The sequence below is a fragment of the Paroedura picta genome, chromosome 14 (genome assembly GCF_049243985.1).
Source record: "Paroedura picta isolate Pp20150507F chromosome 14, Ppicta_v3.0, whole genome shotgun sequence".
NCBI classification, from domain to species: Eukaryota; Metazoa; Chordata; class Lepidosauria; order Squamata; family Gekkonidae; genus Paroedura; species Paroedura picta.
In genome coordinates, this window is record NC_135382.1 from 19,260,251 (window position 1) to 19,276,870 (window position 16,620).

The 16,620-nt window shown below is 44.8% G+C and overlaps 1 protein-coding gene across 3 annotated transcripts in view; it reads right to left on the reverse strand.

Annotated features, from left to right (window-relative positions):
- The window catches only part of CNGB1 (cyclic nucleotide gated channel subunit beta 1), a 31,648-nt gene that overhangs the window by 11,228 nt on the left and 3,800 nt on the right, over positions 1–16,620 (reverse strand). For 2 of the 3 annotated variants that reach the window (XM_077310271.1, XM_077310269.1), the window contains exons 3-10: positions 15,248–15,476; positions 13,855–14,097; positions 12,248–12,405; positions 11,155–11,280; positions 8,185–8,393; positions 6,636–6,686; positions 1,764–1,850; positions 1,205–1,269 (exon numbers count right to left, since the gene is read on the reverse strand). In XM_077310271.1, the coding sequence (XP_077166386.1) occupies positions 1,205–1,269; positions 1,764–1,850; positions 6,636–6,686; positions 8,185–8,393; positions 11,155–11,280; positions 12,248–12,405; positions 13,855–14,097; positions 15,248–15,476 (1,168 nt within the window). The remainder of the gene's footprint in view (positions 1–1,204; positions 1,270–1,763; positions 1,851–6,635; positions 6,687–8,184; positions 8,394–11,154; positions 11,281–12,247; positions 12,406–13,854; positions 14,098–15,247; positions 15,477–16,620) is intronic. The other variant, XM_077310270.1, reaches the window with a different exon arrangement.

Below are 16,620 nucleotides of genomic sequence, written 5' to 3' on the forward strand. Positions count from 1 at the left end.
TAGAGGAATATTGAAGTCCCAGTAGAGGTTTATTCATTCCCCACAGGTTTCCAGTCTCACAGGAATCGCAACAAAGGAGGCGATATTTTTCCGTGCTTCTTCCTGCCCCCGGCCGTCAATCAAACAGAACAGCCAATGAACTGTTGTGTTCGTGCTCCCAAAAACTTTCCCTTTAAAAACTGTTTTTTTAAAAACCCGAAAATACCAGTAGCAACAAATATTTGTTCATTCATTGTCGCAGAAAGACCTTTTTTGATGGCATAGGAGCTGACGCTTAATTGTTTACACGCTCTTCAAGTAACCCCCCCCTGATAGGAGCGATTTCTGGCAGAAATTATGGGCAGTATCGAACAGGGGGCTGTATTGTGCTCGGAAAATTTACAAACAATTGCAGAAGGGAGCTTTGTTTTACTGTTAAGCACTTCTGTGGAGGGACTTCAGCTGAAGAAGCCTCGCTTATTCGTTGCTTTCACTGGTTTAAGGGGGGGGGGGAAGGCGACTGCATCTCCAGAAGCTTGGGGGTGAGAGTGAGGGAGAGACATTCTTTCTACCGCTATTTTGAGAACGCACATGTCTTTCGCTGATGTGTTGCGGCTTGTGCTCAAGTGTAGCGTTTTTTTCGGGGGGAATCCACTTTTCTGGATTTCCCCCTAAGCACTATAAAATTCCGATTGTTGCTGGAGTTTGGTGGGAATTTTGCAGTTTGTTTATGACGTCATGTGGAATGTTAAATTAATAGCATTTACAAAAGATAAGACGTCGGCTACATTTAAGTTGTGCGGAATGGCCCCAGGTGTCAGATTTGTGTCCATTTACCCTTTGGCGTAGGGTTTGACCTGTTTGTCCCATATAAGTATGGAAGGGCATTGGTGGTATTTTATGGAATATACAGTGCTAGAAGATGAACAAATTAATGATCCTGAGGAGATGTAGTTGATGTTTTTAGGACCAGTAATGGTCTTGCCTGGGTGTACATAGCAACAAAGTGAAGCTTTTTGAAAGCTCTGGTACCAGGGTCCATGCTTGAAGTAGACGTAGCATTATTGTGGGTGAGGAGCTGTTTAAGATGGAGGGGCTGTCTGTGGGCAAGAAAAGGTTTGCCCATGCGGGAGGGACTAGAGCCCCTAGGATTCAGGGGACAAACATGCCTTGCTGTCCCATCCCATAAATGCTGTGACCAAACAATTAAAGCAGAAGGGCTCACCTGTAAACATAGGCCTTACTCAGAATAGCTTCAAGCCGGTTGTTGAACTCAAAGAAAGCCATGTACTGTGAGAGAGAACAGAAGAGAGGATCAGGCCAGAAGTGAAGCCCTCAGAAGTCATCCGCTTAGGAAACGCTTCACCACCAGCACACTGGTGTCGAAATGGCTTCCTCAAGTAGCATCAATACTCCCAGAGGAATGCCAATAAGGTCCACCTTCTCCCTGTTTGATAGGGTTGCCAACCTCTTTGTGGGCTTGGAAGTCTCCTGGAGTTACACTGGTCTCCAGGCTACAAAAATCAGTTTTCCTGGAGGAAACGGCTGCTGGTGAACATGGGCTTTATGGTATACCATAAAATCGAGGAAAAACGGAAGTAATGGAATGGCCTCACATCACGGCGGAAATCTCACCCTCCCCCAATCTCTTCCCCCTTCAGCCATCATCCTCAGATCTCCAGGAATTTCCGAAGCCAGAGTTGGACACCCAATTGGACAGCCAGTGTCAAAGTGCTATGGAAATGCCTCTGGGACATGATTCCATGAAGCTCATCATGACTCACCTTCAAGCAGCGAGGTAGACGCAGGAGGGAGTTTACACCGACTTTGAGGTAGAGGAAATCCAGAGGCAGGAGGCAGATGAGGTCCATCTGTAAAGGCACAACAGATCAACCCCAACGCCCGCAAATGCATCAGTTGCAAATTGCCATTGTAAGTTGGCCATTACAACAGTTCTGCAGCTAACAATTATCCTGGTTTGTGATTCTGCTCTCTGTGTTATGGCCTCTCAGGCGTCCGTGTCGGGTTCCCTCTGTTGCTACCAATGAGGTGGGTTGCTACCAACTGGGAGAGCAAGAGGGCCCAAATCATGACCTCTACTCAACAATACAAATAGCAATTAAACATTGATTGATTGATTAGATTTTTAGACCACCTTCCCAGTGGCCCGGCTTGAGACAGTTTACAACAACACATATAATAGACACTGGTACTGAGCTAGCCTTTGTAGAATGGTTTACTTTATTTATTCCACTTAATATTTCTGGAAAGGGTTAGAAGGAGGAGCTGGTCTCACGGTTTAAGTGCCACTCAGCACTTAACGCCCACTCAGGGCAGCTGTCCCACCCCTGCCTCCTCCTCCAACCAGCTGGCTTGTCTGTCCACCCCACCCTCCAAACTAGCACCCGTTGTATTCCTGAATGCGGGCTTTGTCCCTAGTTAATGAATAAAGATCGCTGTCTCACCCTGTCACAGTTAGTTCTTTTGGGTTTTACTCAGGCCTGGAACCTTTTGGGAAGGTGAGGAGTCGTCCTTCCTTTTAAAAGCCCTTTGTCAGAATGGCACTGAGGTATTTTTACCAACAAACCAATCTAAGTTTTTATTTACAAACAGGGGCAGAATAGTTGGAACTGAGGAAGCAATTTTCTTTAGACAAATCGGTTGTTTCACAACTTCTAGTTTTGAATTGCAGACTTTTACGGTGTTTTTAGGCTTTTCTTTCAGATATTAAAGTTTCCTCAAACTGAGAGGTTCCTTTACTGTGTTTGTTCCCCAAACACATTTGTTTGAATGATGTATGCTTGGGAGGGGAATTGATTTTAATGATTTTATCATATACGTGTTAAATTGTTAGCTACTTTGGTGGCTCTTGTAAAGGTAGAAAAGTGGGATATAAATTTTGTAAATAAATAAAGTGCCTTCTAAAATCAAAACATCAATAGCAACAGCATGTTGCCAGCTCCAGGTTGGGAAATTCCTGGAGATCTGGGTGAAGGCTGGAAAGGGCAGGATTTGGGAAGGGGAGGGACCTCGATGGGGTATAATGGCACAGAGTTCACCTTCCAAAGTAGCCCAAACTGATCTGTCATCTGGAAGTCAGTTGTCATTCCAGGAGATCTTCAAATTTCACCTGGAGGCTGGGCAACTCTACAGAGAGACAGCCACAAGAACTAGGGCTGGAAAACATCCACAGAATGAACAAAACTGACAAAAATCCTGGGGAGCAAGAATAGGATTGTCAACCTTCAATTGGTAGCTGGAGATGTCCAACTATTACAACCAATCTCCAGGCAACAGAGATCGGTTCCACTGGAGAAAATGGCCACTTTGGACGATGGATTCTATGGCTTTATACCCCATTGAAGTCCCTCCCCTCCCCAAACTTTGCCCTCCTCAGATTTCACCCCCCAAATCCTCAGGCATTTCCTACCCTATACAAGAAACATTTTCACCTAAGGGCTAACCTCAAAAAGCTAAGAACCAGGAGGATTAATGCATGGAGGGAGTTGCAAAGATGAGGATCATTGCTGCACTAGGAACTTCAATGCCCTGGCTCCCATGTAGGAGAACATATATGGGGTGGACAAGATGCACCGGGCTGAACACGCCTCAATGCAGGAGCAGGAAGAGGCGGGGCAAACTGCCCCAGCTCAAACTCCAGCCTGTGGCCCGGTGCGAGCCTCCAGTGCAGAAACAGTCGAGGACTAATTTTCACAGAGGACTTGTTAGCTTACCAGGAAACTGAAAAGTAATGTCCTACAAAAAATAACCCGTGTGGGGAACAAGGAAAATGCATATCAGTGGGCCTAACATCTCTTCCAGATTAGTTGGCGGAGTTATTAAAGCACATTAAAAGAGTAACTGAAACATATAAAAGTTCTAAAATATTATATTCAGATATAAGACTAACTGAGGAAGACTCAGCAGAGCTTCTGCAAAAGGAAGTCCATTTTCAGCAACTTTGGGAATTCTGGAAAACATTTGACATGGTCTTTCACAACAATCCCAGAATAAACTTAATACACAGGGGAGGAGAGGACAGTTCCTTTTGTGAATTAGTATCTGGTTAAACACCAGCAGGATTCCTGATCCAGGAAGGAGAGGAGAGAGCAAACAGACAGATCTCACAATGGCAGGAAGCAAGCAGTGGGCCGCGCATGGGAACGTTTGTTATAGGTTCATAAATCATCTAGAACTGAAGATGAACAGTGCAGCAACAGCATTTGCAGAAGACAACAATTTTTTTCAGGATTTTGAAGGCCAAAGAGAAATATGAAGAGCTCTGAGAGGAGCAAGTAAACATCTGGGCAAGTAAACAACAATGTGACAAAAGAGGTTCAACATCAATGAAAAATGATTCACATCGTGGAAGAAAATGCCAGATGTATCTGCACACAGACAAGGTATGAGAAAGAAAGAAAGAAAGAAAGAAAGAAAGAAAGAAAGAAAGAAAGAAAGAAAGAAAGAAAGAAAGAAAGAAAGAAAGAAAGAAAGAAAGAAAGAAAGAAGTCAATGGGCTTTTGGGGAGATTTTTCCTGTTCCATCTGTGTTTTTCTCTCTTAATGGTCAATTTAACATAAAGCATGTTTGTTTCCACTTTATTTCCCTACATTTTAAATCTATAGGGCAGGGATTCCCAACTAGGAGTCTGCGGGCTCCCAGGGGCCCATAGGTACTCCAGAGGTCGACCGTGGTCTTTCCCCTCCTGCCTTCATGGACAAGCCACAAGCTAGGGAACTGGTCACTTCCACTGCTCCCCATCCCAAGCATGTTTTCTTATAGTTTCTGCCCCTGGAAGGGGGTGGAGCCTGTATTCCGACTCCCACCTTAAACCACCTTCTGTCTTTCTACCCTAAGTCCTCCTTGAACTTGCCTGTTAATATGAGTGGTGATGTCACTTCCACTGACATGTCACTTCCAGGGGGTGTGACAGGGAGGCGTGGCCAGTTGGCATCACTTCTGGGACTCCTCCAACCCTGAAAATTTATTTCAGGTGCTCCTACATGGTCAAAAGGTTGGGAAAAGCTGCTAGAGGGAAGTGACCCGGAACAAAGAGTGCTTGCACTCGAAAGCTCACGCCTTGAATAAATCTTTGTTGGTCTTACTATGCTACTGGACTCTGATTTTATTGTGCTACTTCAGTCCAACACGTCTACTCATTTGAATCTAAACTTGTTTAATGTCGAATTGATCACTAGAGGGCGAAAAATGCATATATAACAAGGAAAAGAAACTTGGGTCTTTCATTTAGAAATTAGACTCATGTTGGTATGTTTATTAGATTTTTAGGCTGCCCTTCTCTGACAACAGTCTTGGGGTGCCTAACAACATTTTAAAAACTCATACATAATTTTAAAAAAAACATTTGCAGTTCAAACTAACTTCCAGTCAAAGGAATGCTCTAGCGCTACTTCCAAGGAAACTGGGGTTGGAATACTCCTAATTTTGTTTATTTCCCAGGTTCCAATAGAGGGGGGTAAGGAGGGGGGGCTGTTCTGATGTCATTGGTATTGGCCTCAACTATATACCTCGTGGAACAGCGCCGGTTTACAGGCCCTTCAGAACTTTGACAGTTCTTTACTGGCAGCGGATTTTACCAGGCACTTAGATCAGCCTTTCTCAACTTTTTTACCATTGAGAAACCCCTGAAATATTCTTTAGGCTTTGAGAAACCCCAGAAGTGGTGCAATCATGCAGAATGTGGTTGGAAAGAAGAGCTGTGGACACACCCACCCAGGGCCCCTCCCCTCCCCACCCCCTCCAGGCCCCTCACTGGCCATTTTGGGAGGGGTAGATGGGTTGACATGGCCATATATGGTCATATCACCCGATAAATGTTTAACAAATTTTAAAAATATATTGAAAATTAATTCATTCCCATCCATTTGGGAAACCCTTCCAGCAGGGCTGTCGAGAACCCTAGGGTTTCAGGAAACCCTAGTTAAGAAAGCCTGACTTTCTAAGATGAACTCATAGCGAGAGGATGTTGGCCATGATATCTAAAGGGTGCCTCCACTTGCAAAAGAAGAAGACTTGGTTTTTATACCCGACTTTTCACTGTCCGAAAGACTTTCAATGAGGCTTACAATCACCTCCCCTTCCTCTCCCCACAACAGACACCCTGTGGGGTAGGTTGGCGTGAGAGAGCTCTGACGGAACTGGTCTGTGAAAGTAGCACTATCAGGGCTGTGATGGGCCCAAGGTCACCCAGCTGGCTGTATGTGGAGGAGCGGGGAATCAAATCAGCTCACCAGATTAGAAGCTGCCGCTCTTAACCACTGCACCAAGCTGAGGAAGCAGACCACTGAACATCAGGTGTTGAGAATAACTGTGAAGGAAACCTATCATCTTCCTTCCATACTTGCGGGATTTTGTTTGGGGCATCAGGATGGAAAATGAAGCTTTGGTGAGATTTCTCTACCTTCCGCAGAAGCAAAATCCTTTCATCATCCCAAGACTTAAATATAAATACACATAATAATATCAGTAAGGATACTGCTTAGCTGAAATCATGCAGCTTTTAATTCCTATGCAAGGCTTCGACACAAGTGATCGTATCAGTGAGGGCCCTGCTGAACTGAATTCGTGGGACTCTTAATGTCTAGACGCAGATCTTTATTTTAGACCGATACAAAACCAAGCAAAATTTGACCAACCTTGAAACGCCGAGACTTTATGTAATTCTTTCTCATGGCCTTTTTATCGGTCTAGATCAGGAAGCAGAAGGACAGAAAACAGCATCATTTGAAAGAAAACCTTCTGGGAAGGTGATTTACATTTCATACTCCTGGGAAAGAAGTGATAAGCGGAATTCCTTCTGGGGCTGCTTCCACGTGGGCATTTCGTGCAGCCTCACCTCCCAAACTGCTGCAGGGTCTTTCCCCTGCCTCACTAGAGGCTTGCCTTCAAATCAGTTTTGAATACCATCTGTGTGGAAAGGGTTACCAGACCCTCAAGGCCAGAGGAAGGCTGATGCACAAACAAAGGAGCATCAGCACAGCGTGACACAAAGTAATGCCTCCCAACCAGCTTTAATTTAATGTTCAGACCAGACTAGACTGATCTCATGAAGCTAAGCAGGGTCAGCCCTGGTTCGACCTTGGATGGGAACCCCACCAAGGAAAGCCAGGGTTACAACGCAGAGCCAGGGGATGGCACACCACCTCTGAACATCTCTTGCCTTGAAAAACCTAAGTCAGCTCTGACTTGACAGCATTTTCCACCAGCACCATAGCTTGTTTATCAAATTTATCTCAGCCATTCTTAATATCAAGACTAGTAGGTGTTTCCTTTTGCTTTCAAGGGAACTGTGTGGTCTTGTCTGGCATTTGGGTGAACTGTTGTTGACTTATGCATTTTCGATGGGTGGACTCCTCACCAGGTGGCCCTAGGGCACCAGAAGGGCAAGGACACCAGGAGTGGCAAGCAACTGTCCTGAGCAGCAGGCCCAGTCACAGCACTGCTGTCTGGGACCTGCTCACCTGGCTCACCTTCCCTGTCCTTGCCCCCAAAAGTGAAGGAAGCAAGCGAGGGGGAGGGAGGGAGGGAGGGAGAGAGAAAGGGAGGGAGGGAGGGAGGGAAGAGGAAGGAAGGGAGGGAGGGAGGGAGGGAGGGAGGAAGGAAGGAAGGAAGGAAGGAAGGAAGGAAGGAAGGAAGGAAGGAAGGAAGGAAGGAAGGAAGGAAGGAAGGAAGGAAGGAAGGACAGGCAGTCGCCAGTTCTGCTGGATCACTGCCTACCCAGCTTGCAGCACAGCACTGTCTCCTTCCCCACCCAGTCCATGTTCACCTCTCTTGGGGCATGGGTGCTTCTGGCTGCAGTGGCTCTGCATGCTCCCAAGCCATAGAGAAGGGGCAGCTGGCTAGCAGCTGGCTGAGGATGCTGAAAACCCTTGGGCCAGCCCTGAGTGGACTCCATTGCTGACTGCTTCTTCTCAGAGATGGTGCAGCAGCCCGACACCAGGACTGAAGCTGCATGCATTTCACAAATAAGGCTAGCAAGTTTAGATCACAAAACAATGACCTATAAGCATCTCCTTCCCTTAACCCCCCACCCAAAATCTTTTTAACTTGTGTAACATCCAACATGAAGAAGAGATCTTATGAGCTCGAAAGCTTGCAAACCATTTTGCATCCATTGGGTTGGTCCTAGCAAAAGGCATTGCATGGATTTTGCTCTAGTTATCGCAGCAGGACTGCCTGACTCACTATGATGTCTCCATTATCAACAAACTGTAGGCGGACTTGGAAGACGGTGATGTCCAAAAGGTAGATGAAGTCACAGAGGTAGTCCACAGCCATCCAGTAGTAAACATTTCCAGGGGTTTGGTACGGGAAAGCCCAGCGGACTGGAATCAGCCAACAGTTCCAATTCCAGGCCAGAACCACAATGAAGAGCCACAAGATATAGATCAGATCTGGGAGGGGAGAAGAAAAGTCCAGCTCAGACTCAGGAAGGTAGACAAAGACTGTAGATCGCCATGTTGTACCAAGGAAGAAGGAAAAGAAGGTTTTTGCACCCCACTTTTCACTGGTAAGGCAGCAGACGTGCAGTCTGAAGCTCTGCCCATGAGGTTGGGAGTTCGATCCAGCGGCCGGCTCAAGGTTGACTCAGCTTTCCATCCTTCCGAGGTCGGTAAAATGAGTACCCAGCTTGCTTGCTTGGGGGTAAAATGGTAACGACTGGGGGAGGGAATGGCAAACCACCTTGTATTGAGTCTGCCATGAAAACGCTAGAGGGTGTCACCCCAAGGGTCAGACATGACCCAGTGCTTGCACAGGGGATACCTTTACCTTTTCACTACCCAAAGGAGTTTCAAAGCAGCTTATAATTGCCTTCCCTTCCTATTTCCACAACAGACAGCCTGTCAGGGAGGTAGGGCTGAGAGAGCTCTGTGACCCAGCATACAGAGAAGTGGGGAATCAAATCTGGTTCTCTAGATTAGAAGCCGCTGCTCTTAACCACTGCAGCAAAAGTTGTCTATACAGAACCATTAGATATGGAATGTGGTCTATAGATCTGTGGGATTTTGTGGCCATTTCTTGTTTGTGTTAAGAAGAAGAAGAGCTGATTCTTAGATGCCGCTTTTCTCTAGCCGGAGGAGGGTCAAAGTGGCTTACATTCGCATTCCCTTTCCTCTCCCCACAACAGACAGCCTGTGAGGGAGGTGGGGCTGAGAGAGCCCTGATATTGCTGAAGAAGAAGAAGTTGGTTCTTATATGCTGCTTTTCTCTACCCAAAGGAGGCCCAAAGCGGCTTACAATCACCTTCCCTTTCCTCTCCCCACAACAGACACCCTGTGAGAGAGGTGAGGCTGAGAAAGCCCTGATATCACTGCTCGGTCAGGACAGTTTTATCAGTGCCATGGCGAGCCCAAGGTCACCCAGCTGGTTGCATGTGGGGGAGCGCAAAATCGAACCCGGCTCGCCGGATTAGAAGTCCGCACTCCTAACCACTACACCAAACTGGCTCTCCAAGGGGTCAGAGACCAGGACACTGGAATTCATGTCAGTTCTTTATTGACTCCAGCTCTAAGGTACAGAGGACCAAAACTGAACTGAGGAACACCCCACCACCACCACACATACACACTTATATGCAAAAGGAACTTCCCACCAGCGCATGCTATTGGTCAGTTTCCCTTTAAACTGACCGGATCAGACAGACAGGATCTGACCTCATGCTGGCCAATCACATGCTAAGGATTACGAACCTATCTCGGACTTCAAGCTCAATGGTTTATATGTTCCAGTTGCCTTTAGTGAGCCCCAAAGCCCATTTGACATCTTACTTCATGAAATCCAGTCTATTCTGCCATGCAATAGTACCCTGATTATCCTTTCCCAGCTTCACTGTGCTCTTTCTCAGATTTGCTACAGCCTTTTCTGGAATAGTGCAGTCCAAGTGCATTAGCAATCTCAGCATAATTTTTTCTGTCATCAGCTTCTTGCAGCTGCCATTTTCTCCACTTTGCCACCAGGGGGCGATAGGAGCCTTTTAAAAAAGCAATAATTGTTTTACTACAGCACTATAACGCTACAGTAATAGCTGATTCCCCCCCCCCCCCCCATTCTGGGGGCAGGGTTAGGAAAAATGCAGGGAGAATGGCAGCAGACACAAGAAAGTGGACAGTAGATTCCTGTGTGGAGGCTCCATTACCAATGTACACACCTTGTTACAACTTGGATAAATGCAAACTGGAGAATCCTTGCTGTATGGAGCCTAATTAAAACAATTTACAGCCATCGAAAAAAGAAACAAAACCCAGATCTCATGACCTAAGTAAAGCCAGATAAAACCCTGTTCCAGTCAAAACCTGATGACAAAGAAAAGTGGGTTTCAAAGATTTAAGAAAATCAGCATGTTGAATTAAATTTGGAAGTAATGCAGAGCCACTGCAGCGACATGGAGCTGGGGAAACATGGTCCCTGCAGTGAGCCTGTATTCACATTCTGGTGCCACCCACTGCATATTCTGTGCCATTTCTGCATATTCTGTGCCATTTTCAAAGGCCATTTCTAGACTGTTATCTGTAAGATCTATACCAGTCAGAATAGTCATTTGCACACCAAACGCCTCTGTTGTGTTTTGAACTGAACACACATCTACCACTCAAACAGCTCATGGTAATTTAGCCCACTGGGGAAAAAAAACCTCACAGCATCATATGTCTGACAGATGTCCTTGGAGAGCTGATGTGTGATCTATTTAATTAATGCAATATAAACACAGAAGCTGTGGCCATTCAGAAGAAGAGTTGGGCTTTATACCCCAGTTTTCACTACCTGATGAAGTCTGAAAGTGGCTGACAATCGTCTTCCCTTCCTCTCCCCACAACAGGCACCCTGTGAGGTAGGTGGGGCTGAGAGACCTCTGACAGAACCGCTCTGTGAGAACAGCTCTAACAGGACTGTGACTAGCCAAAGGTCACCCAGCTGGCTGCAGGGAATCAAACTCAGTTCTCCAGATTAGAAGCCATCGCTCTTAACCACTACACCAAGCCGGCTCTCCCAGTCACTGAGTGCCCCCATCATAGATTGCGGCAGAGACCAGAATCCTGAGACCAGTTCAGGCTTCCTGTCATGGTTTTAGTATCAAACAAGGCCAGCGCTTCATTTCTCTTTTTCACAGCAGCCTCGTTAGTGCAAAAAGGGGAAAAGCACTGTCCAGTTACTCACTGGTCAGAGGATCAATACTACGGGGGAATCGGCATTTTTTCATGCGCCAGGGCTTTGATCGGCCCGCCTGGTCCTCTTTCTTTGTTTCTTCCTTCTTTTCTTCTGGAGGATTTTGCTTGGAAGGTGCTGTGAAGACAGAACAAAACGATCCAAGTAATATTTATTTTAGCAACCGTATGTCCTGCCTCTTCTATTCCAAGAACTACCAAAAGTCACAATTAAAAAGAGCTAGTGAGATGGGAGGGGGGGCAGTTTTGTACCCTGCTTTTCACTACCCAAAGGAATCTCAAAGGGGCTTACATTTGCATACCCTTCCTCTCTCCACAACAGACACCATGTGAGGTAGGGGGAAATTTTAGGGAACTGTGACTGGCCCAAGGTCACCCAGCTAGCCTTATGTGGAGCTGTAGGCAATCAAATAGGATTCTCCAGATTAGAGTTCGCCGCTCTTAACTGCTACACCAAGCTGGCTCTCAAAACAACATAAAATGCAATAACCATAGCTGAAATCCAGTTTAAAAGTGCAGTACATAAAACCTCAACACAAAACTCATAATCTTCCACAAACAAATCTCTAAATCTACCTGGGAGGCCTGGGGAAGTAACCTTGACACACAGTCTGTGAGGATGGAACTTTAGTTTGTCAGCCAGTTTATGCCCAACCCTACTGATTTCTCTTACCAGCCGGAGTTCAGAAAGTCCCAACTGCTTTCATTTGTCATTCGTGGGGTTTGATTGTTATGTTTTAATTGGGGAGGGGAATGTTGATTTTAGTGTTTTTATTGTATTTATTATTGTAAAGGATGTTTGCCTTTTATTTGTAAGCTGCCCCGAGCTGACTTGTTGAGAGGGGCAGGGTATAACAACAACAACAACAACAACAACAACAACAGAACATATTTTGGTTCTCCATCAGGATACAAATCGATACCTTGCCAGCTGTTGCAAACTGGAAGTTGGCAGGAGAAGCTTGTTCTGCCACCTTTTGACATGACTGCCCTTAAAGACAGTTTTAGGTTGGTCCTTGAGCATTAAAAGAGAGCAAGTTCAGAATTCATCCTGACAAGCTGCAAACTTTTACCAAGATATTTACAGGGCACAGGTGTCTCTTCATCAGAGGAGGCATCGGGGTCCACCAGCTTCTCTTTCACTTTCTCTGTTCGGTCTTTAAAAAGCCGCACCAGTTCCTGGAGGCGATCATTGATCACGTCGCTGCCCTGGCTGGATGTGGAACCACTGCGTTTGGGGAGACTGCAGAATCAAATACACATTCATGTTGTATAAGTGACAGAAATCTTCACATTGTTATCAAAATAGTCTAGTACAGGAATAGACGGTGCTAAACTGTGGCTTCCCAGACTGTGTAGCTCCACAAATAGGGCCAAAGCAACCAGGAAGTGCTTGAGAGCTACTAACCATGCTGTGTCCCCAGCAACATGGAAAAATGTGTTTTTCTGAGTTCTCATTTCCCCCCCTTGTGTGTTCCTATTGTTTGGAGGCAGGGTCCTGTTCTGCACATGTTTCACTCCCTCTAGTGGTCAATTCGATATTATATTATTGTATGGCCAGCTTCCGCCAGGTCTATGGTTGAGTCTGGGGCTGCTGTGGTACATCGACTGCTCTCCCCCGGGCTTCTTCTTGAACATAGTTGACCTCCTTCTCCTCCACCCCCCCTTTTTTTTAGAAAGGGGAACTTATTATTGTGCCGCCATGCTGTGACATTTTAAAGTCTTTTAATGGGAGTTTCAATGGGGTTTTAAGACACTGTAACCCGCCATGAGCCATTTGGGAGTGGTGGGAAATAAATTGAAATAATAATAATAATAATAATAATAATAATAATAATAATAATAATAATAATAATAATAATAACCACCACCACCTGCAGTTTAACCTGTAGGGAGATATGTCGGACATAAAGAAATCTAATATCAAATTGAGCACATGCAGAATGGGGGGGGGGGCAAAACAACCAGCAAGGAAAATGAGAATGCAGAAAAATCCAAAGACTAGTAGGGTTAATAGCATATGTATCTTTTGGATCCATGGAACCATCAGGCAGGTCCACACACACCCCGAGGCACCATTGCTACTGTTTACTCTTGGACGTCTGTTGTCTTCCATCAGTTTGGTTGACCAAGGCATCTACATCATTATAGGGAAATGGCCAGCACTTAGGCCCAGAAGTTTGCCTCTTCCTGGTCTAGTACCATCTACCATCTTCATTTTTCTCATCATTGTTCTCAGTCAACTTATCTTCTAAAATATTAAAACCAGAATAAGGGAGAACATGGATCCAGCCTAGTGGGGAACTACACATATAAGAGTGGGACCTAGAGAGGTTGGTCAGGTGCAGTTTGGAGCCAGATGTGGAAGGAGAGTGAACCAACTGCTCTCTGGAGGACTCATCATTCTTGTTCATTGTAACACATGTCTGATTTGAGTGTGGTGAGATGGCCCAAGGGAACCAGGGACATATTGACAGGAACAGATAATGCCCTAATGTGCTAAACTGCAGTTTGCCAGGCTGTTTAGATCAACACACAGGGAAAAGCAACCAGGAAGAATGATGGAATGTTGATCTTGAGCCAGCTCTTACAATGGTCAATGTTAGGACCCCCCTGCTACAAACACACACTACCCTGTAGGATGGAACTGTGACCAGCAAATAAAATGAGCTAGCTTTGTCCCCACACTCACTCTTCTGTCTGTGAGCTGGACTGGTCTGGCCAAGCTTTGACCGGAGATTGGTATGTAGATGGTATTCGAAGTTCATCCACATTGACCGGAGACTGGTATAGAGATGGTACTTGTTGTTCTTCGACAATGACAAGGGACTGGTATGGAGGTGGTACTTGCTCTTCTTCCACATTGACCAGAGACTGGTATGGAGGTGGTACTTGAAGCTCTTCTGCATTGTTCTCCTGAGAGTACAGCTTTTTTCTAAGGTGGGGAAAGAATTCCAAAAATTATATAGTTTATTTATTTAATATGTCGATCTATTTGTCATGCTTAGATTTTTTTCCCTGTTCACATAGGATAAGCATTCTCTCGCTTTTAAGAAAAGTAAATAGTAAAAATCAGCATTTTCCTGGGAGTAAATATCATTGAATACAATAGACTTATGTCGGGATGGTACTGTTTACTCACCACAAGCCCTTTAACCACACTATTGCTCCATTATCCTTTTTGTTTTGTTTTTTGCCAGGCATGGAAAGGCACTCTTAACTATGCAGTGTAAGGGACTCTTAAAGGTAAAGGTAAAGGTATCCCCCGTCCAAGCCCCGAGTCATGTCTGACCCTTGGGGTGACACCCTCTAGCTTTTTCATGGCAGACTCAATACGGGGTGGTTTGCCAGTGCCTTCCCCAGTCATTACCGTTTACCCCCCAGCAAGCTGGGTACTCATTTTACCAACCTCGAAAGGATGGAAGGCTGAGTCAACCTTGAGCCGGCTGCTGGGATTGAACTCCCAGCCTCATGGGCAAAGCTTTCAGACGGCTGCCTTACCACTCTGTGCCACAAGAGGCTCTTAAGGGACTCTTAAAGGTAAAGGTATCCCCTGTGCAAGCACCAAGTCATGTCTGACCCATGGGGTGACGCCCTCCAGCGTTTTCATGGCAGACTCAATACGGGGTGGTTTGCCAGTGCCTTCCCCAGTCACTACCGTTTACCCCCCAGCAAGCTGGGTACTCAGGGACTCTTAGGCCCAGTTAAATCAGTGACTCCAGAGGCAACCAGATTGGTTGGTTGCTGATATCAGTTGGAGAACTAATAATAAGTGGCATGTCAAATATATTTTTTAAAAGTTACATAGAAGAAATCTCCTAAGCAAGGACCCAAGAACCTCATCTGCTGATACATGCACCTGAGCTTACAAATGGCATCACAACAACTTCTAAGAACAAAAGCCACAATCAGAAGCAAAAATAGGGTTTGGAAGTACAAAATACCATTTAAATGAATTCACAAACATTTCTAGCAACAAGCTGTTTTTTTGTTGTTGTTGTTTTGGTACTACTGAAAACATCGGTCAAAAAACGTGGGCAGTTTCTACTTAGTTGTACAAGTCATCTTTAAAAGACTGGTCATACCTCTTGGGGGCCGGGGGTGTAGCTGGCACCACGAGGGTTTGGGATTTGTTTTGGGATTTGTTTTGGGATTTGCTTTGGGATTTGTTTTGGGATTTGCTTTGAGACTTGTTTTGAGGTTTGTTTTGAGCGATGGGACGAGTGCTTCGGATAAGTCTGGGCAGCCCCGATGAGCCATTTTTAAACTTTACACTCTTGATGTTCACAGAAGGATGCTTGCTTGCCTGTAGTCCTGGTGAAGAGAGAATATTAACTTAGTTATAAAATTAAAAATCTAAATTGAAATAAGCTTATTGGCTTCAGCCACAAACAAGAAATACCAAACACCTTATGCCAATGGGCTCTTCGTCGAGGGTTCCCCAAACTTGTTGAGCCAGCAGGCACAATGGCGATTTTAAATAGGAGTAAAATGGGCTAGTACAGAATGGCGGCTATGGGGCTGGAGTTGACCACAGAACATTATGAAGTTCCAAGCCAACGGCCTAAGATAGACGTAATTAAGGGATGCCAAAACAAACACAAACAGACTGAGGACAAAATGGTAATGTTTTGTATAATGCATGAAATCAAATTTGTGTGCGTGTGTGTGCATCTGTGGTCTTAATAAAACTTCCACAGTGTACTTTATTGTACAAAACATAATATTACTTCTGTTATTTCCTGATCAAATGGAAGTCTTACATCTATATGTTTCTCCTTTCATAATTGTAACTTTTTATTATGGATTCATCGTACCCTTTGTGCTTAAATCAGTGCTTTGTGAAACCTATAGGAAAAAAAAAACTGAAAGCTATTTGATAGAGCTTTAATGAAAGGTACAAATGTCAAAATGGTTCAATTATTGCTACAAAAGTTAAACAAAAACCATTGTAAGATATTTCAATGAACAAAAGTTGGATAATTTCTGAATTATTTCAAACTGCATAAGATAATTTTGTGAAAACCCCAGCCACAAAGTACTGAGAAACGGAAATATTGTTGTACAACAAATATTTTAATGAACAAAGACATAAGTTCTTACTATTTTAATTAACAATGCGCATTGCTATCTTCTGGCCACCTCTTTATCAAAGCCCTACATTTCTTATGGTTTTGACTTATTAAAATATTGATTGGTTTCTGAGGCTTTCTCCAAGTGAATGTCTTCTACATTGTTGTTTTTATTTCTGTAACACATTTATTTAGTTGTTTGTTTTATTTGCTCGTTCGTTCATCATTCATGTGATTTTTCAGCCGCCCCTCTCAGGGAGGCTTACAACAGTGCATAAAAACAGACCAAGTTCAAGTCCATATCAAATCAAAAGTATCCTGCTAAAAAACATTTATATAACATTTCGCTGCATCCAAAATTCATTTCCTAATGAGCCAGACACCCA